Source organism: Xenopus laevis, chromosome 6S, assembly GCF_017654675.1.
Source record: "Xenopus laevis strain J_2021 chromosome 6S, Xenopus_laevis_v10.1, whole genome shotgun sequence".
NCBI classification, from domain to species: domain Eukaryota; kingdom Metazoa; phylum Chordata; class Amphibia; order Anura; family Pipidae; genus Xenopus; species Xenopus laevis.
The window spans coordinates 76,654,097-76,682,085 of record NC_054382.1 but is presented as its reverse complement, the minus strand read 5'-3'; the positions used below and the strand labels follow the sequence as shown (position 1 = coordinate 76,682,085).

The 27,989-nt window shown below is 37.3% G+C and overlaps 2 protein-coding genes across 2 annotated transcripts in view; both read right to left on the bottom strand.

Moving 5' to 3' along the window:
• Positions 1-237: 237 nt before the first annotated feature.
• pak1ip1.S (PAK1 interacting protein 1 S homeolog) lies at positions 238-9,405 on the bottom strand. Its single transcript, NM_001093952.1, has 10 exons — positions 9,294-9,405; positions 8,780-8,942; positions 7,011-7,131; positions 6,355-6,429; positions 5,052-5,104; positions 4,723-4,868; positions 4,266-4,363; positions 2,697-2,796; positions 1,152-1,278; positions 238-430 (listed from the first exon to the last, which is right to left on the bottom strand). The coding sequence occupies exons 1-10, from the start codon at positions 9,369-9,371 to the stop codon at positions 300-302; spliced, it is 1,092 nt and encodes a 363-aa protein (NP_001087421.1). The 5' UTR covers positions 9,372-9,405; the 3' UTR covers positions 238-299.
• Positions 9,406-14,111: 4,706 nt separating this feature from the next.
• gcnt2.2.S (glucosaminyl (N-acetyl) transferase 2 (I blood group), gene 2 S homeolog) overlaps positions 14,112-27,989 on the bottom strand; it is a 47,751-nt gene continuing 33,873 nt past the window's right edge. The window contains 1 exon segment of the mRNA NM_001091637.1: positions 14,112-18,707. Coding sequence (NP_001085106.1) covers positions 18,517-18,707 — 191 coding nt within the window. The 3' untranslated portion in view covers positions 14,112-18,516.

Genomic DNA, 27,989 nt, shown 5'->3' with positions numbered 1-27,989 from the left:
AGTAAAATGGCAAGTAGGTCTGGCCCAATGGTTAAACAGCAGAAAACATTTCACTCCATAGGGCCTGTTGCACATTTCTTAATTAGCTTGTTTTGGTGTGTGCATGAAAAGGGTGTGCTGCATAACAAAAAAGAGAGTAGGATATACCTTTAGTGATACCAAAAGCAGATATTCAGTATTCAAATAATGATATTGCATTAGCAAGTTATTGCTTATTAAAAAAAAAATTACTATCCCTTAACTTTCCAACTATTTAATAAACATGTACAGAGAATAAATGATTACAGGAATGTAGTTATTTAACTGGGTTTCTTTTTCTTCTGTTTAGTTTCAGGTTTCCTCTTTTTATGTACAACTTGGGTTTCACTTGCTTCCTTATCCGTTGTTTCATTTTGGGCCTTTTTCTTCTTTGGCCTGTCACAGTCTTTCACTGAAATACAGGATAAGAAAATCAGCACAGACACTGCTAATGTAGTTTTACAAGATCAGTAGAAATTTTTTTATAGCCCATTGTTGGCTTTATAAAAAAAACATTATTATTTGTCTCTTTAATTAGTTCCTAATTGTTTTTAAAATTATTTTAATTTCTATTCTCCAGTTTGCAATTTTGATTGCTGACCCTCTGCAAATATAAAAAGTTTCTCTCTCTGGCTACACTTTCTTTACTCATTCATATGACAAAACAGCAAGTGGCTGGTTAGACAGAGTACTCAATATCCTGGGGATAAAACTTTTCAAATTCCCATATTTTTTGTGGCAATAGCTTACCACCTCTGCAGTTACGAAGCAGCAGCGGAAGTCAGTTTGCTGTAAATTTTTCTCTATGCTAGAGTGCAGCAACCCAACTGCATAGTGCTCCTTAGATTGTCAGGTTAGAATAATTGGTGGACTGTTGTAAAATTATGGTGTTTAGATTTAAAAAAAAAAACACACATTTCTGTTACTGGGTTCAAGGAATAACCAGAGCTATCTATACATAGGCTCCGAGATATAAAATGATTATGGCACTGCAGTAATACTGCTTTAACTCAAAGTGCCACTCAGGAATCATGGATCAAATGAAAAGAAAACTGATGTGTCAGTGTGAAAATAATAAAAAAAAAAACATACAAAAATGATGCCATCTTATACAGTCTGTGTAAAGTGCTTACCAGCTGAAGCAGTGACAGCTGTGTTGCTTTTTTCCTTATGGTCTACGCCACTGGGAAGCCAAGCTGAGAGACAAGTAAGTCTAGCCGATGTACTGACTTCACAAAGCAATGATGGAGAAGTCTGGACCTGTAACATAAGTGTGTGCGGTCATAAGCTACAGTGTTTGAAATTTTAGGTGATCTTCAGATAGATTTAATTTTACAAATTCTGGCCACAGTTGGCAGGAAGTGTTCATGAAGATTCTCATTTATCCAGGCCATGAAATACAGTATCTAGAAAGTTCAACACTTGCCTCAATGGTACCATTGTGACTGGACCACACTTTCCCACATCTGGGAAACGCCTTACTGAAGTTCAATGTAACCACTGTGATTTGATGTCTGTGACTTTACTACCATCAAGAGGTGAAATGCCAGGGAATTCCCTACCACTTCAGTTGAACTGAAGAAGCCTATTGGATGTGTGGTGAAACATTTTCAAGAAAAACCTCTAAACGCCCAGTTGTCCTTGACTTAAAGGGGTTGTTCACCTTTGAGTTAATGGTTATTATGATGTATTGTAGAGAGTGATATTCTGAGACAATTTGCAATCGGTTTTCATTTTTTATTGATTAAGGTTTTTGGGTCATTTAGCTTTTTATTCAGCAGCTGTTCAATTTACATTTTAAGCAATCTGGTAGCTAGGGCTCCAATTACCCTAGCAACCATGCACTGATTTGAATAAGAGACTGGAATATGAATAGGAGAGGCCTGAATAGAAAGAAGAGTAATAAAAAGTAAGAATAACAATTAATGTGTAGCCTTACAGAGCATTTGTTTTTTAGAAGGGGCCAGCGGCGCCCATTTGAAAACTGGAAAGAGTCAGAAGAAAAAGGCAAATAACCATAAAAAATAAATAATGAAAACCAATAGAATTGGGCATTCTACAACATAATAAGTTATCATGAACCATCCTTTTAATTGGAAGGAAATTATTTTGGACTTTGAGAGAACACGCTTGGGGCTGTGTTTGCCATACAAGCTTTAGGACCAATAATTACAACTGTGGACTAGGGGGACTCATTGGTAGAGGACCCAATAGATATCTGAACTGATATCGGTTGAGAATGGCCTTAGGATGGCTCCATAACTAAGCTTGCCTATTCAACCTGTAGGCAGGGGCTAAGTTGGCAGCCTTTATTGACTTTTGTATGACAACCTTTAGAGTATATTACATAAAAAGAACAGTATGATTTAATGGACATCACCAAAACATGGTGAAATTTTGCTCATGAATGAACAGTACTTGTATGCTTTTTTATTAAGGAAATAAAGTTATTGCAAATGGTGACTGGTTTGTTTTCATTTAACCCTGAGTATGCAAAGCAGAAATAAAAGATAAAACAGACACGAAGAATATGGGTGAACATTCACATGGAATTTCAATTATCCAGAATACTGAATGCCATAAATTGTTCTTTCAGTACTGTGGTATTCCTGCAAGAAGATATAGATAGTTATTTTTATAAGCTTTTAGGGACTTTATCCATGTTTTATGAAACTAACCTTTTCCATGTCGATTCTCCACATCTTAATATAACCGTCACTTGATGAAGATACAACAACATGAGTTCCCTGCAGTTCAATGACATGAAGATTTTTCACCCTAAGATAAAAGATAAACTAGAGGTTAGATGCTATTGTACACGTTTTAACATAAATAGGTTAAGCTGGCCATATGTATATCTATAAAAGCTGTCAACATGAGAGTCATTTGGAAATATGTTCCAAATACTTATCGGCAGGTTTGAAAATCCCATTGGACAAGGTCTGCATCGGCATGCTGATGCTCTCCTCAATCCAACAGATCTTTATGAGCCCACACTATGATCCAATCATTGTTACCTGGGCCAAAAAAAAGTACATTTGACTTAAAGACTGTTTTAAGATTTTTAAATGATGGGAAAAATCTGCTATTTCATCTGGCAAGTTTGAAAGCCATGAGGTGATAGCAAAGGGAAGCAAAGAGTCTTGGTATTTCTTTGAAAAACATCCATTTGCATAACATTATGATATTATCAGTATAAAGATGATTATTATATTTGTAGAATAAAGCTGGTCATAAACATATTGCTAAAAGCTTTCTGTATACGTTTGCTGGCAGTTTGTTAATTGGACAGGTTTCTTACTTTTTTTGGATTTGAAGCCTGAAAAGTCTGAATTTTTCTTGAAATCAGCAAAAAAGCCCAAAATGTTCCGATTATTTTACGAAACCCAGCACTAACAGTAATATCTTCAAATTACAAATATGACCTCTGCCAATGACTTCTACAGGACCTTGACAGGTTGAAGATGGAGTATTTTCAGATGCAGACTTTTTGCAGCCTTGGGGTAAAATAAATCTCAAAAAAATTCTATTTTTTTCCCACTGAAAATTCAGATTCTATAGTAAAAAAAAAAAACCACCTAAATTTGAGTTCTTAGCATTCAGACTTTAATAAAAAAAAAACTTAATTTGGGGGGGGACGCATATAAACAGTTTTACTGTTTTCACAATTTAAGTGTGCAGTTGGATTTTTGATGTACATGATTATGTCCCCAGTGCAGGCTGGGAACCCTTAGCGAGCACCTGGTTTATTTTCTTATGAACCACTGGCTTAAAAGGGTTGATTACCTTTGAGTTTCTGAGCCAATTTGCATTTTGTAAAATGTTGTCGTTTTCCAGTTATTTACCAGCTCTCCAGTTTGCAATGGCAATTTCCAAATTACCCTAGCAACCATGCATTAAGATTAATAGGAGAGGGCCTGCATAGAAAAATGAGTAATATAAAGTAGCAATAACAATAAATGTGTAGCCATACAGAGTATTTGTTTTTGATGGGGTCAGTGACCCCCTCTGGAAAGCTGGAAAGATTCAGAAGAAAACTGCAAATACTTAAAAACCTATCAAAATAAATAATGAGAACCAACTGAAAAGTTGCATTGAACTGGGCATTCTACAACATACTAAAAGTTAACTTGATGGCGAACCACCCCTTTAAGGGAAAATAAGTGGAACAAATACAGTACCATTCTTATGAAAAGGTACATTTCGCCTTTTACCCTCGCATTTAGGTGAGCATGTCCCTATTGTACCTGTTTTCATGAGCTTTAAATTCGCAGACACATTTCTGTGATGCTGTATCATAAAGTCTGATTACTTCCTCATCCCCAGCCACAGCAATAAGAGCATCCTATAAAAGAGAAAACAGCACAAGGCTTATGAATATTTTGTTGATTAGTAACGAACATTGAAGAACATTTCATAAGCATTAAAAAACCCACATGATAAAAAATTAATGAAGCCTATCTAAATCAGGCACTCAAAGTACAAATTACTGGAATAGAAACACATTACACTGACTGGAAAAAGCATCTTTTGTGCACATTAAAACACCCTTTGAACTATGGACTTGTGAAAAATAAAGAGTGCTTGATAGATAAAGCCATATCTTTAAATAGTTAATTGTAAATGGACCTTTATAAATTCATATTAATACAACTACTGCTAAAGTTAGAAACACTGATACCAAGTTAAATTTGTGTAACTTACAGTTATAAACTGTGCAGAAGAGATTCTCTTTGGGTTATTAATTGTACCAACTACTGCTGCAGTCTCCAGCTGGTACACATCAACCGTGTCATGTATCACAACCACATATTTCTCTCCACTGGGAGACCAATGGACAATGTGTGCATCTGAAAGAAACAATGAAAAAACGATTTTTATATTAACATATATCAGTAAAATGATAACATTCTATAGTAAATATACTGTATATTATTCTATAGTAAATATATTGTATATTTTTAAGATTTTGTTAGAATGATTAAATAATAATGAATGGTTCTGAAAGGATGTTTATAATTAATATCACTTACTTTTCTTTATATTCTTAATAAAAGCTGAACGCCCCTCCACAAGGTTCCAAGTTCTGTAACAGGAAAAAAAAGTGTGCTCCACGTCATGAGAGACATTGCAGAGGAGTGTTGTGCTTCTGTAGAATGTCAGTGACAATCTTTGTCTTCTTAAAAGACCAGATTCAGCCCTTAACCTTAACCCTTCAAGTCACTGACTAACTCAGAGTTAGAGAGCTGAAAAGAAGGAAGTTGTGTTCTGGCTACTATATTAGACATCCAGTCACTCCAGCCTTTATACATTACATTTTTGCCTAACTAACTATATAAGAAACATAATTTATTTTGCACAGCCTATTTAGCCAGTTTTTATTTTTACACTGCACTGTTCCTTTAAGATGGCTTTACATGAACCCATAATATAATTTTGCATGTTTATTGGTATATATACAGTGGTCCATTGACCCCAATAAATATCCATGGATATAGGTTGGTTCAGGAATTGTCCATGTTTGAAAATGTCATCTGTCAATTCAACATGTCAATATATGGTGCATTGGCAGATGGGGAAGTTAAAGGGTTTCTGTCATGATTTTTAAGGTGTCGTTTTTTTCTAAATTACACTGCAAATAATTTACTCTACCATGTAAAATTTAATTCCTAGCCCAAGTGTATTTTAGTTGTAATATTGGTGTGTAGGCAACCATATCAGGTCATTTTGCCTGATCATGTGCTTTCAGAAAAAGCTTGCACTTTAGGGTGGAACTACTTTCTGGCAGGCTGTTGTTTCTCCTACTCAATGTAACTGAAGGTGTCTCAGTGGGACTTGGATTCTTTACTCCATGCTGTTCCAATTATTCAGGCTTTTTGCTTGAATGACTGGAACAACAGAGAGGTGCCCATACCATGTGTAGCCCCTAGAACACTACCCATCTGTTTGGCCTGCGGGCCGATAAACCAGAGACAATTAGTACATGTACGCTGCCTTTAAGACTTAGCACTATGTACACAGATAAATAGACTGCTCCATCTGTAAAATGTAGGAAAAGTTATTTTAGGATCAGTGTCAGAGCGATTTGAACTACCTCCCTGTACTAAAAACAGAAAATAAATCAACTCAGTGGATATGAATTATACTAAACATTTAATTCATTGACTCAGCATTATATGAATAGCAACCACCACAGTACGTAATTTCCCCACAGACTGATATCAGGGGCCCAACGCTTTATTAACGGGATTTTAGCTAAATTTAAACACAAGGAGTCTGTATGAACAATTTGTGGTTCCGATGCTTACTCGGCATCAGCATGAAGGGTTATATTACCTTAAGGTTTTATCTGTCCCCACCGATAAGGCTAACTTTCCTGAAGGATGAATTGAAAGGGACAAGACTTGTCCTCTGTAAAAAGAATAAAAAATATTATGTATTGACAAATAATCTCTCCATTCTTATAAAGTTAAAGAAGCATTATATTATATAAACCTGGTAAATCCCATAAAATACAACTCCTGAATTCATACACCAACTACATTAATATAAAACATAATATGTCTTACACATTAACAGTAATTGTTAAACCTACTGGCCCACACAGTCAAAATGTCACAGTTTACCCAAAACCTCTGTACTTTTATAGCTTTCCTTTTTCTACTTCACTACCTTCCCCTTACAGCATTATACTAATCCCCTGCTAATAATCTTGTCAACGTGTACCACCCTGCCTTGGTACTTTGTTCAAAAGTTATCATTCTGTATAACAGTTTGACTGATGTTCCATCTGAGTCTGTCAACAAGATTTAAATCGTTTTTTTTGAAGAAGAACAGCATGGCAGTTCCTATTCATAAATTAACAAAAATAGTTGTCTAAATATGCATTTTGTGCAAAACAATATAAACCAAAATCTATATAGTAAATTAAATACACCTGAAATTAAAACGAGTCGTATTTTGCAGTTTATATCAATAAGCACATCACTCACTTGTGTGCTTTGAAGGTTTGCTGGCACTCCCACTTTTTGGTATTCCATACACAAATCAGTCCATCTTCAGCCCCACTTAGGAGGTGTGTGTTACCATAAAACTCCAGACAAGTTATAGTACCTACAATGCCAAGGTATCCATACTTAGAAGAATACAAAAATCATACACAGGCAATATCATATTATAATGTAGAAAGTACCTGCTATCTTGAAATACATGAAAGCAGACAAGAAATAGTACTGTTTCATACTGTGTATCAGTCAGACACTTTTAACACAATAAACTCTCCACTATCTGACTACATCAAATGGTGTATGCAAACACTGCCTGGACAGAAGTCTCCTCTACAAGAAGAATTTGTGTGCTTGAGCCACACCATTTCACTTAGATTTGTACCTTTTCATAAATTACAGCAGCCTTCCTTAATTATTAGTTGAAGTCAATAACCTTGTCTGGATCCAGGGCAAGTCAAGTTAGTTGGCCAAAAATGTAATGTATAAAGGCTGGAGTGACAGGATGTCTGGATGAGCTGAAAAGCAGTAAGTAGTGTTCTGGCTATTATGTTAGACATCCAGTCACTCCAGCCTTTATAAATAAAATTTTTGGCTAACTATATTAGAAATATTTTTTATTTTGCACAACCTATTTACCCAGTTTCTTTAAAAGAGAACTAAACCCTAAAAACAAATATTGATAGAAATACCATATATTATATACTGAACTTAATGCACCAGCCTAAAGGTTCAGCATCTATATAGCAATAATGGTCCAGGCTTTCAAAATTGTAACAGGGGCCCCGTGGAATTTGTTAGGAGTGTTAGTGGCTCATGCACATGCTCAGTGAATTCTAGGAATCCATAGGGGGCCTTTGCAAACCATGTAGCATAAAATTAGGTTTGCTTGTCATATAAGCTTCATATGTTTATTATGTTGGCTTCAGAGGTGCCATGTAATAAGAATCTGAATTAATTTATAATCAGCAGTTGTATTGTGATATTTATATTCGAGTTATACAATCTAATGTAAATTGGTCCCTAAGTAAGTAAAAGCAGCACAGAGCACATGCAGGGAATCAGCAGAAAAGAAAATGGGGAGCTACTGGGGCATCTGTGGAAGCACAGATCTTCACTGTGAAAGGGATGCGGCTGGTAAAAACCTCAAAACATATAGAGTATCAGGTCCAGCTCTCCTTTAAAGGAATAGTTCAGTGTGAAAATAAAAACTGTGTAAATAGATAGGCTGTGCAAAATAAAAAATGTTTCTAATATAGTTAGTTAGCCAAAAAATGTAATATATAAAGGCTGGAGTGAACAGATGTCTAATAAAACAGCCAGAATCCAACTTCCTGCTTTTCAGCTCTATAACTCTGAGTTAGTCAGCGACTTGAAGGGGGGCCACATGGTACATTTCTGTTCAGTGAGTTTGTAATCGATCCTCAGCATTCAGCTCAGATTCAAAAGCAACAGATATGACCCATGGGGCCCTCCCTCAAGTCTCTGATTGGTTACTGCCTGGTAGCCAGGGTAACCAGTCAGTGTAAACCAAGAGAGCTGAAAAGCAGGAAGTAGTCATCTGACTGACATGTTATACATCAAATCATTCCAGCCTTTATACATTACATTTTTGGCTAACTAACTATATTAGAAACATTTTTTATTTTGCACAAACTATCTATTTATCCAGTTTTTATTTTTACACTGAACAATTCCTTTAAGAAACAAGAAAAAGTGTCTATATTGGCAAATAAATGCAGGGCATTGAAACGTACCATTGTGATGCAGCAAAGCTCCATGTTCTACCTTCTTCTTCATATCATATATCTGAATGGTTTCATCCCTGCTCCCAGTGGCTACAAATCTATTATTCACTGCAAGCACAGACACAGAGGCAGTGTGGGCATGATGAGTGAAGTCTGCAGAACTTAACCATTGCTGGAAAACAAAAGCAAATGAATCAAATCTCACGTAGAACAGAAAAGCAATAACAAACTATTAGCACATTGTGAGGCACTTCAAGTCAAATGTCTGGCACATGAAACGGTTTAGTTCATTTCCTAATCTCTGCCTATAAACAGCTCAGATTTGACTCCACAGTCTGTATAGAATAGAGATGTTGCTGTAGCTGTGGGCACAAAATGGTTAAAACTATCCCGCAAGGGTTAAGAGATTTCATGAAACATTTTAGTGGTTACTTGTGCCAGTAAGTACTTTTCGTTATCCCCTTTTTACCGAGCACGAATGAGATCAAAACAAAAGCCAGATAACCTTGTACTTGTCACTTACCTCCCCTTCCCGATGTACCCGATACCCGAACAGAACTTGTTCATAACAGCCCACCAACAGCTTAATGCTTTCCTCCATGCTGGCTATACCGTGCCTCTTAGCTAATCGTGACGTCACATCCATGCGACCGAGAGCTGGGAGGATGTGATGTCACAGGCGGGCGCGACTGGCTGGTATTCCTTCCTGGGCAATGAGCGGCTGCTCTTCACAAGTAATGGAAATCGTAGCTTTTAATAAAAAAAAATGCTGCCGGTGGGGTAGGGTTTACATGAGGGTTTGAAAGTAATATCTCTGTGTATATTAAAAATGAGGTCGCGCGCCTGCGCAAAACTAGTGAAAAACACGAATGCCCAAAAGACAGCCTTAGCTTTCAACTGCTCCGTTAAATAGGATCTGCTAGAGACAGGACAGAGCCAAGAGAAAGGAGGCTGCTACAACGTTGAATGAGTGCAGTGTTTGACGTCGTTATAGGTGAAGGGTAGAGGCATAAACACTGAAAGACGGTAATAGCAGTACTGGACGGAGGAGTGTGCGTGGAGTTGGAGTCCGAAATTTATAATTTATAAGGGAACTGAAAAGGTATAATGATGCTGAACATTTGTGGCACAGTAGCAAACCATCCAACATTTGAAAAATTCAAAGCGAGACAAAAAGATGTGCTGCAATAAGCCACCTAATTACCATGTTCATTTTACAAAATTTGGAAGGTTATCTTTTGGAAGTTTTAGGGCAATGTTTTATAAGTTGTGCTAATGAAGGCGAAATTGCCTTACAGCTGTGAGTCACGGTTGCCCGCAAGAGACTTGCTTAACTTAAAATGTTATAATTGTATTTTTGCTTAGCCTAAATAGTTATAAATGTATCTAAATACAGGCCCTGAGTGTTGTGGGCTCTCTGATTAAAAAAACTAATTTAATTACGTTTCTGAAACTTTGTATCTTTTTGTGATGTCTGTGCAAGAGATCAAAGAGAAACTCCAATAGAGCCTGCATTCCGGTTGGTGATAACAGTAGTTTTTTCTTTAAAAAAATGTCCCCCGCCAGCACTAGGCTACCCACACTGGGAGGGAGCTCCAGGTGCGAGCAGCCTTGATCGGTCGCTCGTATGCGCATAATGAAAAGCTGCCCCGAATTGCTCATTATGCGCATGCGTGTGATGCCACATGCACGTTATGAGCATGCAAGTGACCAGACATGGCTGCTCGCACCAGGAGCTCCCTCCCGGTTCGGGTAGCCTAGCGCTGGCGGGGGGCTTTTCTTTTTTTTACAAAATCTACTGTTATGCCCAACCCGACTGCAGGCTCTATTAGCTCGCACCTTTGGTTGGGGATAACATTTTTACCCAGCAGGTGCCCTTTAAATTAAAAGCTGGGACTGCTGGTTGAGCTGTCAAAAACGTGACTGTCCCGCAAGGAACGGGAAAGTTGAGAGGTATGCACTGGGCTGTTTCTGCCATGAGGTAATGTGAGAGCCTCTTACAGCAGCCAATCTGGTATTTGCTTGAATTTGGGCCTGGAGATAGGGACTTAGATTATAAACTGTAATAGTAACCTACAGAGGGACAGGGACTGTAAAGCACTGAGTCATCTATAAATACAGATATTTATAAAAACATTTTTTGCAGCAGTATGTGCTGTTTACTCTTAAACCTAACTTTTTGAATTCTGCAGTCGCTGGTCCATTGAAGGTGTTTCACCAAATAATACCCCAAGAAAAAAATTCATCCTACTTGCTATGTTCCAGATATAATCAGCTGATGATAGAATGAGGGTTGTGCTTTTGTCTAAATTCTAAAAGGCCATTTTCCATACATATGATTTTGCTTGGCCTGCATATTGCATGGATATTATTTTTCAAAAACAGTTCTATTCATTATCAGCAGGACAAAAGCCATGAGAAACAACTAAAGGCTTTTTAAATATATTAATTTGGGTGGTGCTGTCTACTACATTCTGGATATTTGAAGTTGGTTGAAGTGGGCACTGTCTGACATGCGCCAGTATTATTTCTGAAAATATGAACAATTTGGTTAGTGCTGGCTGATTGTTTGCCAGGGGCGTAACTATAGAGGAAGCAGACCCTGCGGTTGCAGGGGGGCCCAGTGAGACCCTAATTAATTAGCAATTTTAATATATCTTGGTAAAATAGGCCATCCATCTCTAATTCTTATAGCAAACATATTATTCAGACCTAGTGGTATTTGTGTGTGCAAGTAAATAACCCTAAGGCTAGCGCCCAACAATACTTACAATTGCTGCTGCTTTTGTCTTTTGAACTGCGGGTGCTTCTGTTTGTAAATCTGCTGCATCTGCATGCCCAAGAGCAGATACAATGCTTCCGGGTCCTTTAGACCGATTTATCAGTTTATCTGCCCATGTATGGGGCCCACCTACAGGCCCCTCGGATCAATATCTGGCCAAAAATCATCCAGATCTTGATCGGGCAAGCTTGATTTTTCTGTTGGATTGAGGACCGCATAAGCTCATTGATGTGGTCCTCACTCTGAATTTTCGTATACCCTTCATTGTAATCAGTGGCGTAACTACCAGGGGAGCAGGGGGTGCGATTGGGCTTGGCCCCGGACCCCCTCAGGGCCCCCGGCAGCTCATGCGCCACGATTCCCGCGCGGTTCCGGGTGTACGGACGGGGGTGTGTGTAATTGTTTGGCCCTAGACCAAACAATCACATTAACACAATATCGCCCACCGAAGGTGAACCTGTCAGGGGAAGGATTCACTCGTTTGACGAGCAAATGAGAGACTCTTAGAGGCACATTTATCAAAGGTCGAATTTCGAATTCATGTGAGTTTTTTTTAAACTCCCTTAAATTCAAATATACTTGAAATGCAACTGGGTGGTTATTTTAAAAAAAATTTGCATACGACCAAACTCGATTCAAGTTTTTTTCTACAAAAAAATTTGAATGTCAGAAAGGCTACAAACATCTCCAAATTAGTCACTTGACCTCTCCCATTGACTTATACATGAATTCAGCAGGTTTCAGGTGGCGAATAGTCAAATTCAAATTCTAAAAGGTCCAGAGTTTGATAAAAAAAAATCAAAAATCAAATTCGAATTTAAAAAAAAAATCGAATCAAGTTTTGATAATTAACTAGTCGAATTTTGACAGTTTTGACCATAAAAAAAATGTGAGAAATTCGAATTTTCAATTCAACCCTTGAAGGGGACCCGTCACCCAAAAAAAATATTCCTAATCCTATTTTATCATGTTAGTCAAGCAAAATGAACTTTAATTACACTATATAAATTATTTGAATCTTGTTTCCATCAGTCTGGGAACTCATTATTAAAGCAAATAGGCAGGAGCCATTTTGTGGACACTGTTATTAAGGCAAGCCTTGCATCATCTCAGAATCGTGTTTGTGCACCAGAATGGGGGACCTGATGTCCATCCCCATGCACAGCTTTTTATATCTGGGTGACAGGTCCACTTTAATAAATCTACCTTTACTTTTGCACCTGTATCCTGGCTTTCTAATCTGGCTAAAATGTTTTTTTTGAAATCTCTAACAGTGTTTTTTTGACCATAACCTTGTTTCTTAAACCTCATACTCATACCATGTGCATGTTTTAAAAATTCCATATCTGTTGGAACAGTTTTTCGTTAACCAAACGAGCTGTCCACCTGGTATGCCCTTTAAGACACTTTTTCGACAACAGAAATGTGCATGTAGCAAAGTATTGCCGATGCATTTTTAATGAAAAATTGCAGTGTTAATTTGTTTATCAGTTTCAGAAATTCCGATTTCTAAAAATGCTATCTTCTTTTTATTCATTAGTAAATCTCAGATCAACTCAGTGAATTGACTCTCCCTTATTAACTGCATCTACCTGAAGAGTGTCCTTGTTTTGTGCTATTTTGTTGGTAGGTCTATGGCAAACCTAAGGGCTTGCTTTTTTTTTTGCTAGTAACAGTGTTTTTTTTTATTATGTTTACTATCACTGCTACCCTATGTTGGGTTGCATTGAAAAATCAGAAACTCTGCTAACTAATGCAAACTGATGTTCTGCAGTAATTGCATACTGATTTGATTCCTTTTAATGCAGCCTAAGTAGTCCTTGTAGTTGTAGGCCACGATGTCCCCAATTTTTCCCATGATCGAATAAGCTTACTTTTATGTCAATATTATACAAGTCGTTGAGAACTGCAAAACATTTCAAAATCCACAAAAAAATTAGACTAAAAGACTAGTTAGAAATATATCTGTTTACAGATGCACATTTAACCAGGGTCGAACTTCAAATTCATGTGAGTTTTTTTAAAACCCCCCATAAACTTCCAGGAATTTAAAATTCGACCAATCAAAATTTATTATAAACATCGAATTTTTAATATTTGGGTGAATAGGATCTACCCATTGAATTTTAAAAACTCGATTCAAGTTTTTTCTCTCTGACAAAAACGTGAATGTCAGGAAGGCTGCAAACAACTCCAAATTGATCCCTGAACATCTCCCATTGATTTATCCATCTCCCATTGAATTAAACAGCGATTTGGCAGGTTTTAATTGGCGATTAGTCGAAATTGAGTTCTTAAAGGGCCAGTGTATGATAAATCTCGAAAATCTCATTTGAATTTTTTGAAAAACTCGAATGGAATTTGAATAACTCCCTAGTCAAATTTGACTGTTTTGACCATAAAAAATAACTATTTGAATTTCAAATTTTCAATTCTCCATAACTCAATCTGAAATGCAAAGCACCTTGGCTACCAGTTCAGTCCCTGGCTTCTTGCAACTGGCAGTTCACAACTGCATTGTTGACAACGCAACAGGAGAATACGAATAGAAGAAAATGATTGCTGTCTTGTGCCTGTTTAGGCCTTTAATAGTAAATGTAATGTTTAAAAATATTTGTACATCCTTAGTGCAACTTTCAAATGTAATGGCATTTATAAATATGTATACAGTTTCTTGGGATATATATAAAGAAAGACAATTACTTGCAAGATCTTAAAAACAATAATTGTTATACGGTACTCTTGAAGAACAAATGTAACATTTATTGTAGCAGCAAACAAAAAATCCTAAATAAATCAGAAATCAGTGCAGTAAATAAAACCACTTTGCAAGTCAGAAGCCACTCATAAATTTAGTATGCCCAAATGTGACATGCAACTAGAATATAAATTATTTTAAATATAAATAATATAAATATATATTTACATATATATATATATATATATATATATATATATATATATATATATATATATATATATATATATATATATATGTAATGTTGAACAACCTATGTCTTAAAGGGGTGGTTCACCTTCAAACAACTAGTTGTTTTCAGATAAATCACCAGAAATAACGACTTTTTCCAATGACTTTTTATTTTCTATGTGTGACCGTTATATATATATATATATATATATATATATTGAAGTTTAAAGTGTCATTTTTCACCTTCTGAAGCAGCCCTGGGAGGGGGTCGCCGACCATGTAAACTGTTCTAAATGGATACATTTAGTTGATACATTTCTTATCTTTGTCCCTGCTGAGCAGAATCTCTGGGTTTCATTACAGGCAGCTGTTAGAATTGATACAATTGTTGTTAATACTCCAGAGATGCTGCTGAGAAATGTATCAACTAAATGTTGCAAAATTGTAACAGTTTAGAGTCTGCGCCTGAATTACTGAGCTGCCGGACTGAAACACCAGAGACAGGAACATTCAACTTTAAACTTAAGAATTTGGAAAAACAGTAAAAAATAAATAATGGAAAGTAATTGAAAAAAGTCTTTATTTCTGGGGAACAATCTGAAACCAACTGAATTGAAAAAAGTGTTTGGAAGATGAGCAATCCCTTTAACAGATCAGCTGTCAAGTTCCAGTGCATATTTTTTTCAAATATCTCTTAACAAATCAGTTTTTCTCACGAACTTTTTCACATTTACCAAATCGCAGGCCTCCTTCCCTCTCACTGTTTTTCAACATCTGTATGCTCGCTCCCATCTATTCTCTTTCTTTGCCAATCCCATTTCTAAATTTCATCACTGAAGATGGTACATTTCATCCCGGTATCCCTAGAAATGTACTACGTGTTCATGTAATCAAGCAACCAATTGTACTCACTGAAGCAGAGGTCAAGAACATGCTCCTCAGGAAAAGGCATTCTATGAGCACACCAGCAGGGGGGAGTCATAACATAGGGCTGGGCTGGTAGAATTTAGTGTAATAATTGCTAGAGGTTATACACCATGTGCATAAAGGGATTTGGACTACACGAGACTACTTTGCAACTCTCCACTTTGTCACAGTTTTTGCCATTTTGATTCACCATTTTTCTGTTATAATAAGGAGATACAATACAGCTTAGAGCTTCAGGCCATTATGCACTAGCTAACAGGTGCAACATTTACTAAGTAATTTTTGGGGACGTTAAGTGGAGCTGAGACTTCCCCAGCTTTCGTTAGCTACAATTCACTGAAAAACTGGGGCACTTCAAGAAAATTCAGGTAAAATGGCTGCACTTGTGTTCTTATAATATGTCCCTGGTTATGTATTTGTTGTTTTTCCGTGCTCAAGTTTCAAGCCAAGGATTCTCAAATGATGTGTCAGGGGAGTAACTACAGAGGAAGAGATCTAGGGGGTAACTACAGAAGAAGTAGGCCTGGGGGGGCTAGAAATGTAGAGGACAGGGCTGGAGTTTGGCCTTGTGCAACCCAAGGCCACAGGGTCCTAGCGCCCACGTGAATACCCCCCGTGTATGCACTACCGTGCTCATACACCAGAGCACTGGCGATTACACGTACAGTAGTACGCATCCTCAGTACTCCTCAGGAAAGGGCTGGGCGGCATTCCACCCCTAAAATCTTGCTGCCCTAGTCCTAGGCCTTTGTAGCCTCTCCACAAATTCTGGCCTGGTAGAGGGCCCAAAAAGTCCCTAAAAATGTGTGATTTCAATATATCTTAGGTCATCTCGCAAATGTTTTGGGGCTCTAAGTTCAATTTTCTGTTGGTCCCAGTAACTTCTATTTATGCCACTGTCTAACACTGGTGTACATTCTCCACTCTCTAGTGTGCTTCTGACACTGATTTATACTGGTGCATATATGTATTCACCCTCTCTACAGTAGCTCTGTTCGGAGTCATCCAACACTGGTATTTATATTTTCCATTTCAGTAACCACAAACGGCACTTAGCTCTTTTCTGGGAAATGTCATATTTACCATCTGCAGTTTTACTTACCCCCCACCCCTACCCAAATGTTATGAGAAATTCTTAAAGGGACAGTATGCACCCAATTTCAACATGAGCTCAATGAATAGGATTTGGGCTGAAAATACTTTTTGTTTTAATTAAGAAATATCTGTGGTTTCTGTTATTTCTGATTATAAACAAGAATATGTGATATATTACCAGTCCAATCAGAAGACCCTAGTAAAAAGCTGGTCAAAGGTGGCTGCTTAGAAAGGGGAGGGGTTGTTTGTGTGTTGAAAGGTAAATAGGGAGTGCTAAAGAAATTATCCTGTTTAAAAAAGGAAGGCGGTAAATTCAGTGAACATAGCCCAACTTTCAAGTTGGTTCTTCATAATGGCAAAAATGGATATTTGTAACAATAGGCAGAATGTAATTTCAAAACATGGCCTATTTTATGGGCTAATTTTTAGCAAAGGTGACAGTGTATACTGTTCCTTTTAATTGTTATGCATTCAATTTAAAGGAACAGTTCTGTGTAAAAAAACTGGGTAAATAGGATGTGTAAAATAAAAAATGTTTCTAGTATACCGTATATACTCGAGTATAAGCCGAGTTTTTCAGCATCCAAAATCTGCTGAAAAAGTCTTCCTCGGCTTATACTCGAGTCAGGGGGCAGTGGCTGAGATTGCAGTCACTTTTAATCATTCCTATACCAACAGTTCGCTTGGGGAGAGACTGCAATATCACACAGCGCCATCTGTTGGTTATATGAAAGAATAACAGTGCGCCCTCTGTTGGTTATATGAAAGAATAACAGTGACTGCAATATCACACAGCGCCCTCTGTTGGTTATATGAAAGAATAACAGTGACTGCAATATCACACAGCGCCCTCTGTTGGTTATATGAAAGAATAACAGTGACTGCAATATCACACAGCGCCCTCTGTTGGTTATATGAAGGATTAACAGTGATGGCAATATCACACAGCGCCCTCTGTTGGTTATACGAAAGATTAACAGTAATGCAGTAATGGCAATATCACACATCACCCTCTGCACATGGTAGTGGGACAATGCACACAGTAATCCGTTTGACAATTCTTTGTCACCATCAACTTTGCAAACAACTCGGGTTGATCGCTGGAGGGGTTGCTTTGGCGGAATGTGCGCTGCTGGGAGACGGCTGTAGTTATGTCTAGGCTTATACTCGAATCAATAAGTTTTCCCAGTTTTCGTAGGTAAAATGAGGTACCTCGGCTTATACTCGGGTCGGCTTATACTCGAGTATATACGGTAGTTAGCCAAAATGTAATCTGTAAAGGCTGGAGTGAGTGGATGTCTTACTTAATAGCCCCTAAAGTCACTGATTGTTTACTGTCTGGTAACCAATCAGTGGAAACCAAGAGAGCTGCAAAGCAGGAAGTAGAGTTCTGTTAGACATCCATTTGCTCCAGTCTTTATAGATTATATTATTGACTGACTATAATGGAAACATTTATTATTTTGCACAGCCTATCTATTTACCCAGTTTTTATATTGAACAATTCATTTAAGAGGTCTCATTATCTGTACATCTTCTCATCTTCCACCCACAATATGTAGCAGCAAAGTTAAAGGAACAAAAATATTTAAGACAGCTTATTCACATTTCAAAAAGGCTCGTCTGGATACTTGCTTATACGTGCAAAAGGTTTTATACTGTATATGTGCCTCCAGACTGGGAAAAACAGCTTAGCTGTCCATGCCTCTCCATTCTTAAAGGAGAAACAAAACTTAAATAAAAAAAAGGTAAAGGTTCTAAGGTAAAATAAGGGCACCAACACGTGCACCTTGGTCTTTAAAACATAAAATGACATTTCTATTTAAAAGTCTTTAAAAGTGCAATCCGAAGATGAAAGATTTCACTTAAATTTGCTGACGAAAACCAAACGTTTTAACCAATATCTGCTTGACTGTAAGAGTTGCCTTTAAAGAGAACATTCAAAAAGCCATGCTTTTCTCCTTTATGTCAAACTCTCCTGCTTTCTTGTTGGTGTTTGCCTTCTTTCCCTACTCACAGATACCACTCCGGTTGCACAGTGACTTGACTCTGATTTAGAGTTCGCTCTCTGATCTTCAGTTCAAGGCATTCCACGGTGGGGGGGTATGACTTCACTTCAAATTTGTTAGCAAATACACTTCTTGAATTCATTAGCCACTGCAAGTCTCCTGTTCCATATATGCATATATCCCGTACATAATGACCTAATGGGAGAAAAACAAATAGAAATTAAATGTTATTATGCACATTTTCCTTCTCAGTATATTTTTCTGTTTAGTTTTGTTGATTGAAAACTTCGGTGTGCTGGTCCACTTTGAACATTATATATATTGTAATGTATTGTATTGTATTGTATATATGTTTTTTTAGTCTAGTCATGAAGTTTTAAATCTAATGCAGTGCAGATTTGATTCTTCATAGCTCAGAATGCCCCCCAGAAATAATAAAACTGATATGTCCACTAAAGTCAGCATGTGCATTAATGCCCATTGAAGTCAAAGTAATGACGGTTATTTTATGAATGGTCTTAATTTTAGGAAATAAAGTTGATTCGTTAATTCATATGTAATAAAAGGCAAAAAGTATGCCCAGGTGCAGTAACCCATGACAACCAATTGAACAGGCGCCCAGTATTTGCAAAATTTACTGTGTTTCATTGCATAAACCCATGTGGGTTTAAGAAGCTTGTGTAAACTCAAGAAATCATCCCAAAAATATTAGTTAAATGTATGGGTATATGAATATATATTTTTGTTGGCTACCTGTCTAAAGGACCCTCTGACACCCCAGGGCAGATTTAATCAGCCTATGATTAAGGGGTGTTCCACAGCAGCCATCTGTGTTTTTTAATGGATAAATCGTATGAGGCCGTGTGCTCTACTTTTTTTTGCTTCAGATGTAAAGTTGCAAAATTAGCAGATCTTTCAATTTGTGGCCAGTTTAAGTAAACCTCTGATTAATGATGAATGTGTAAATATAACAAATAGAAAAGCATGTGTCAGTCATAAACAGGGTACATAATAACAGAGAATAATTTTTAAAAATGTACATATACATATATAAAGTTATTTATCTGTACACAGGGATGCCACCTTGGTCGGCACAAAAAGCCAGACAAAGAGGGCGGGACAGTGATCTGCATTATTTGCCTTCTTCTTCGGAATTCTTTCCAGTTTACTAATGGGGGGAATTGACCCCATCTATAAAACAAATGCTCTGTAAGGCTACATTTTTATTGCTACTTTTTATTACTCATCTTTCTATTCAGGCCCTCTCCTATTCATATCCCAGTCTCTTATTCAAAGGAATGCATGTTTGCTAGGGTAATTTGGACCCTAGAAATCAGATTGCCGAAATAGTAAACTGGAGAGCTGCTGAATAAAAAGCTAAACTCAAAAACCACAAATAATAAAAAATGAAAACCAATTGCAGATTATCTCTATCACTTTCTAACACTCTATATACACTATACTAAAAGTTCATTTAACAGTTAACAACTTCTTTAAAACAACCCCTTTCCTTTATTGGTGTTACTGTTCCTTTAGGAAAACTTAATAGCATTGTTTTAGTCATAAATTACAAGGCACTGACTTCCAGGGCTGGATTTCAGCATCAGGCGTCCCTAGGCCAAGCGCTCCTATCTCCGGGTCGCACAGTCCTAGCGCCCAACCACGCTCTAAAGATGGCAGGTGCACCGGAGCACTGGGGTGCTGCATGTCCCCATTGCTCCTCAGCAAGCTACTGAGGAGCATGCCGTCCCTACCAACTTGCCGCCCTAGGCCTCGCCACAAATCCGGGCTTGCTGACTTCTAATTGCAGAGAAAAGGGAAATCAGTAAAAAATATTATTGTTTGCTTAAATTTGACTCTATGTAAAACTTCTTCTTCCCTTGAAGTACTATTGCTTGTTGCTCTGATTTTGCCAGGTCAATCCCAACAAACAGGGTAAAATTGCAGGGTCTATCTTGAATTTTTATTTAAAGTATTGGTAACTGCTTCAGCCATTGGGCTCTAAAATGAGCCTTAATTACCCCCACCCCCAAAAGGTAAAGTTAGACAATTTTAGATCATTTTATAGCACCATTTTCTGTGATGTGGGGAGGTGTACTGCACATCTTGTGTGTCTTCAACATCAACTCTTTTTACTATTAACAGGTCTGTGAATTATTTGCTACGACAGAATACATGAGTGGTTAAATAAATGTTGAGGGAAAGGATCTGCCTGTGTTAGAATGGTTTAAAGAGTAAGGTGTATATCAACTCTGCTTTCATTTAACCCTCTGAATTGTTTTGGTAGCACTAGCCAAGTGCCTGATACAGTGGTGTGAAAAACTATTTGCCCCCTTCCTGATTTCTTATTCTTTTGCATGTTTGTCACACTTAAATGTTTCTGCTCATCAAAAACCATTAACTATTAGTCAAAGATAACATAATTGAACACAAAATGCAGTTTTTAAATGAAGGTTTACGTTATTAAGGGAGAGAAAAAACTCCAAATCTACATGGGCCTGTGTGAAAAAGTGATTGCCCCCCTTGTTAAAAAATAACTTAACTGTGGTTTATCACACCTGAGTTCAATTTCAAAGGCTATAAAGCCATTTCTAAAGCTTTGGGACTCCAGCGAACCACAGTGAGAGCCATTATCCACAAATGGCAAAAACATGGAACAGTGGTGAACCTTCCCAGGAGTGGCTGGCCGACCAAAATTACCCCAAGAGCGCAGAGACAACTCATCCGAGAGGCCACAAAAGATCCCAGGACAACATCTAAAGAACTGCAGGCCTCACTTGCCTCAATTAAGGTCAGTGTTCACGACTCCACCATAAGAAAGAGACTGGGCAAAAACGGCCTGCATGGCAGATTTCCAAGGCGCAAACCACTTTTAAGCAAAAAGAACATTAAAGGGCATGTAAAGACAAAAATATAAAATCCCATTTTTACTTTCTTTAATGAAAAAGAAATCTATCTCCAATATACTTTAATTAAGAGATGTCTACAGTTTTTATCATAAACCTGACTGTATGCAGTGCAATTCCCCCTTCTTTTACTGCTGTTGATAGGAATTGTCAGATGGTCCCCAACTGCTGTGCAGGTAAACGATCATACTTTCAAATGGCAGGGGGAGCCCCCCCACCTTACTTCCCAGAACTCGAGCAGCATTGTTGGATTCCCTGTAGAGATTTGTATCCAGAGACGCAGTGCAGTCTCTATATTATGATTATTAATCAGTCTTGCTGTATTGGCGTTACATCTGGCGTAAAAGTAACACAGCATTTCAGAAAAAGAACATACCAACAGTAAAATATGGTGGTGGTAGTGTGATGGTCTGGGGTTGTTTTGCTGCTTCAGGACCTGGAAGGCTTGCTGTGATAGATGGAACCATGAATTCTACTGTCTACCAAAAAATCCTGAAGGAGAATGTCCGGCCATCTGTTCGTCAACTCAAGCTGAAGCGATCTTGGGTGCTGCAGCAGGACAATGACCCAAAACACACCAGCAAATCCACCTCTGAATGGCTGAAGAAAAACAAAATTAAGACTTTGGAGTGGCCTTGTCAAAGTCCTGACCTGAATCCTATTGAGATGTTGTGGCATGACCTTAAAAAGGCGGTTCATGCTAGTAATAAAGCTGAATTACAACAATTCTGCAAAGATGAGTGGGCCAAAATTCCTCCAGAGCGCTGTAAAAGACTCGTTGCAAGTTATCGCAAACGCTTGATTGCAGTTATTGCTGCTAAGGGTGGCCCAACCAGTTATTAGGTTCAGGGGGCAATTACTTTTTCACACAGGTTTGGATTTCTTTTCTCCCTAAATAATAAAACCCTCATTTAAAAACTGCATTTTGTGTTTACTTGTGTTATCTTTGACTAATAGTTAAATGTGTTTGATGATCAGAAACATTTTGTGTGACAAACATGCAAAAGAATAAGAAATCAGGAAGGGGGCAAATAGTTTTTCACACCACTGTATATGCTCTCAGTAAGCTTGTTTTTTCTTTGCAATATGTGCCTCAGGGGACCAAGTGGCTACCTTTATAGGTAATAATGTAACAGTGGTAATTATTAGAGGGCCTCATATGCAGAGGCCACAACCAGATAGTCAGTACAATTTCTTATAAGAAGGGCACGTTTGGAATGAGGGTATTTACCAAAACAGATCAATCAGGTGTAGGTAAAGGACTCTTTTTTTTTTTTTTGTCCTCACTGTGTCAGAGCATAGGAGCCGCCACTTCTCCTTGTCTTCATAAATCCAAATCAACCACTCTGGAGAACCAATGTCATCAAACAAGTGATCATTTATTCGATAGCACTACATGTTTCAGATCTATCTGATCCTTCCCAGTGAACACTGGCACCTGAGGAAGGATCAGATAGATCCGAAACATGTAGTGCTACCAAATAAATGATCACTTGTTTGATGACATTGGTTCTCCAGAGTGGTTGATTTGGATTTATTTACCAAAACACAGTATATCTCTGAAACATGCACAACAACTGATGTTTTATAAAGTTAAACATGGCACTGAATCCAGAACTAAGCAACACAATTTATTACAAATAAATATAATTTGCCATCTTATTGCAAAATCTGGAATATTTTTTTTTTTAAATGAAATCCCAATGAACCCAAATATCAAGTATTTTTTTATGACATGTTACCCAACAGCCTGTTTTTTTATGTGTATCACAAAACACCACCAATGGTAAGGTAAAAACCCTTAAACTATACATTTCTAAATGATTCCCAATGGGTTAATATAAGTTTGTACATAAATGTACTAAATCAGGTTTGACCCCAAATTGGCACTTGGCAACAACTCCCAAATGCTCTGACAGAGAGACAAAACAAATATGAATGGCAAATATCTAAGTTATGCAGCATGTAAGGATTTCATAATAAACAGCAGGAATATTACATTAAATTTTTAGCGAATAATGCTTGGGCCCTCGAAACACAAAACATAATAGTCAAATCGCCACATATTACAGCCTCATATATGTTACAATTAATAGAACTACACCCAAATTCACACAACACATATTATTAAAGGGAAATTATATCTATACGCCTGGGTTCACTACACTAGAATACATTGAATGATCTCAATATGAATTGCAGCCATTCCATTATATTTCTCAGATTCTTATTTCCGAATCTTAGGGGTTTTGCAAGCAGATAAGCTCAAGGGATGTTACTTTGCTGTTAAAAAAAATTACATGTCCGTGGAATTAGATACTTCACGATGAGGATCACTTTGCCGGGTCACGATCACAGTGAAACCAATCTTTGATAAAGTAGTTGAAGCTTTATTGATACATTTAAAATACAACAAGGTTAACGTGTTTCGTAACTCATTGTCACTTTGTGTTAAGCTTGTTCCCCTGTCCACTTTAATTTTTGTATTTTAAATGGTTCAATAAAGCTTCAACTATTTTATCAAAGTTTGTTACACACCTCTAATATCTCACTATTTGTTTCATAAATCACTCCAATTGTTACAACAAAGTTGCATTTTGTCCCATAGCAACTTGATAAGGAAAATGGCATCCCATAGGGAAATTGCACTTTCTGCCCTTATACATCACAGTGCCTGCTTTGTTGCCTGTATGTGCCTCAATTTCTCTGCGAGTGACCAAGCTCTCTGTGTTATTGTCCTTACAAGTGTGTTTAAACTTTTACCTTGTTTTGGCTCATGCACAAACCTGATTAAAAGATCAGCTTTGTCTGCTATTTCTACTGCGCCACGTGGCCACCAAGGGGCTGAACACTTTTTTGTTGGAGCAATTTGTAGTCTCTGCATGGCAATGTTTTAGAAGCTTCTCACTCATCTTCTAATACATTCACCATTTTTTTTACATTTATTTTAAGGACTGTGTTCTGAAAATCACAAATGTTTAAGCACTTAGAACTAAAATGCAATTTTGTACCAACACTTCTGTTTTTACTAAGCTTGCAGCCAGGAGACAGAATAGAAACTGATTACATACCAAGGGGCACTTCTAATCCTTCACTCGAGTGAAGGATTAGAAGGAAAAATACTTCGAATTTTGAAGTATTTTTTTGGCTACTTCGACCATCGAATTGGCTACTTTGACTACGACTTTGAATCGAACGATTCGAACTAAAAATCGTTCAACTATTTGACCATTCGATAGTCGAAGTACTGTCTCTTTAAAAAAAACTTCGACCCCCTACTTCGCCACCTAAAACCTACCGGGCATCAATGTTAGCCTATGAGGAAGGTCCCCATAGGCTTTCCTAGGTTTTTTTGATCGAAGGAAAATCGTTCGATCGATGGATTAAAATCCTTCGAATCGTTTGATTGGAAGGATTTAATCGTTCGATCTAACGATTTTTCCTTCGATCGAACGAATGAAATGCGGTAAATCCTTCGACTTCGAAGTCGAAGGATTTTACTTCGACCCTAAGTAAATGTGTCCCCAGGTGTCAATGGGTTGTTTGCCTGCAAGGCAATTCCCAGTTTATAAAAGCTGTTGTTAGCTTTTTGTGAATGGGTGATATACTGTATAGTGTGCATGTGTTCAATATAATGGCCTGCAACACTAGAGGGCAGATTTACATAGGGTCGAATGTAAATCCTTTGACTTCGAATATCGAAGTCGAAGGATTTACTGCAAATAGTTCGATGGAACGATTAAATCCTTAGAATCGTTCGATTCGAAGGATTTTAATCCATCGATCGAACGATTTTTCTTTGACATAAAATTTGTAACAAAGCCTATGCAGACCTTCCCCATAGGCTAACACTTCGGTAGGTTTTAGGTGGCGAACTAGGGGGTCAAAGTTTTTTTTAAAGAGACAGTACTTTGATTATCAAATGGTCGAATATTCGAACGATTTTTAGTTTGAATCGTTCGATTCGAAGTAGCCAATTCGATGGTCGAAGTAGCCAAAAAAATCATTCGAAATTCGAACTTTTTTTCTTCTATTCCTTCACTCGAGCTAAGTAAATGGGCCCCCAAGACAATCTAAGGAAATCAATTTCTACATGTAAGAAACAGTATGCCATAAAAGCAGTTCATGTAAGGAAACTTTACTGCGGTCTTTGGCTCCTCTTTGTTTCACTTCTTTTAATTTAGATTAATGTTTTATAGTCAGTGCTGAATGATGGAATTTAGATAGGGCTGTATCCATTAACAACTATACAGCATAAACACATCATAGCGTCTTTCACAAACGACAATCTGATCACTCCCTGGTGCATGAACTGCTATGGAGATATGATACACCTCAGGGATTTCAGGTTTTCAAATGTTGGTTTAGAAACCAACAAAAATGTAAATCATTTCAAGGGTAAATGAAATATGAATAAAATGTGACATCTAAGCATTTAACTGGTACATACTATAAGCTACTTGCTATACTGCTAACAAGGCATATGGCAGGGTTAAACATATAAGGTTATACTAGTAGATTTTTTGATGAGCCCACCAAGGCAGAATTGATCACATAAGAGTCACAACAATTATGTACAGACGCATAGCCTAATGCAGTCTTTGCCTGATGGGATATTTTTCCTTCCTGATAAAGGCAAAGTTGATTTACTTTAATGACATAACTAAGAAACCAAGGGGCGTAGGTGCAAAAACTGTACCCGAGCCCCATTCACTCCCCCACTTAATCCCTGCCACATACACAATCTTACCTTTGTGTAGTGCACTGCACAGTGACCCTTATGGGGCGGTTGGCCTGCCCCCTTGGTAGCTACACCACTGGGTAACTTGCCTCAATTGTAAAGGCAACTGATATATATGTATGTGTTGCCTGAAAGATCCATGCAGCTCAGTGCTTCTTGAGTTTGCTAAGAGTCAGTGGTTGACTGAAAGCAACTACTCACAAACTAAGGGGGCTATTTATTAAAGTCTGAATGTTAAAAACTTGAAAAAATTTAGTTTTTTCCATTAGAAAACTAATTTTTTAGAGGAAAAAAACCCTTGACTTTTTCGAGATTTATTATACCCCGATGCTGCAAAAAGCCAGTATGCGAAAATCCACCATCTCACACCTGTCGAGGTCTTGTATAAGTCAATGAGAGGAGGCCCCTTTCTCAAATATACTGTAAATAATCAGGGTCTTGCACTTCTTGATTATTAATACTGGTCTCATATACTAACACTGGGCAAATGTGGACAGTAAGCTATGTTACTATGGTAACCAACTAAATTCATGTGTTCACTGTTCTGTCTGCAACTAACAATGCTAATCACTAATTGTTTATAGGTTACTGATCAGGTGCAAATTGCCCAGCATTGGCAAATGAGATATTTGCAGGTTTCTGTGACTTAGGGGCAGATTTATCAAAGTGTGAGTTCAGATTTTAATAAATAAAAACTAGCTGTGTTCTGTTCATTCCTATTGAATTTTTAGAACCGTATTTATCAATGGGTGAAAATTGGAACTCATCATTTGATTAATAAGCTTCCAAAAATCCCATAGGAATGAATAGAACATGGTGAGCTTTTATTTATTATAATCTGAACTCACATTTTGATAAATCTGCTCCTTGGTTTGAATCATGGGCGATTTAGGTCCGATCCGACGACACGTGACAAAACGATGGCGTCAAGTTGGATGCGACTAAGATAAGGTTAGTAGGAATGTCGGATGTAGTCGCAGCATGCATCTGACACAACTGTCGGATGCAGACGCTGCATACAGTGTCTGCATCCGACAGTCGTGTCAGATGCACACTGCGACTTCATCCAACATTTCTATTTATTACCTTATTTCCAGCGCATCCGACTTGACACCGCCGTTTTGTCGCATTTAATTCTACCTTTATAATTGATCATTACTCAGCTTTCTCAACAGCTCTACAAAAGAAGGATTACCATGTTATAGCAGGACAGAGATGAATGTCCATGCTGACAGAATGCTCTCATAAAACACACATATTCATGTCACATGAAGCTGCTTTTTAACTGGAAAACTGTATACATTTTCAAATGAAAACGTATCATTTAATTGCGCACTATTTATAACTGAAAATATTTTTTTTTAAATTAGGTGTCATTTCTCATCTCACTTGCCATAAATTGGTAAAAAAACTGATTTTCCTTAAAATTAATGACTAATGGTATATGATATGGATTTTTACATTTGTTGAAAAAATAGGTTAATAAATGGTTGTAACACAAGGATTTAAAAACCCTTTAGCATGGGGCAAAAATAAATTATAGTTTGAAGGATGACTTGTCTTTGACTTGTTATATATGCTGTGTTTGGCATATTTAATATTCACTGGCTTGTTTATTATACATTGTAGGTTATGCCTTTTTAAAACAGTCTCCCTCTGTCTGCATATAAACTGACCATAAAAATGGTAATCATGACTATAAAGCATGAAACAAGGATAAACAAGTACTAAAGAGAAGGCATTATGATTAGAGTTGCCATGATACCTGTGAACATAGCATTAGCGTCAGTATAATCAGTGAAAAAGATAAAAAGCATATAAGGGTCAGCT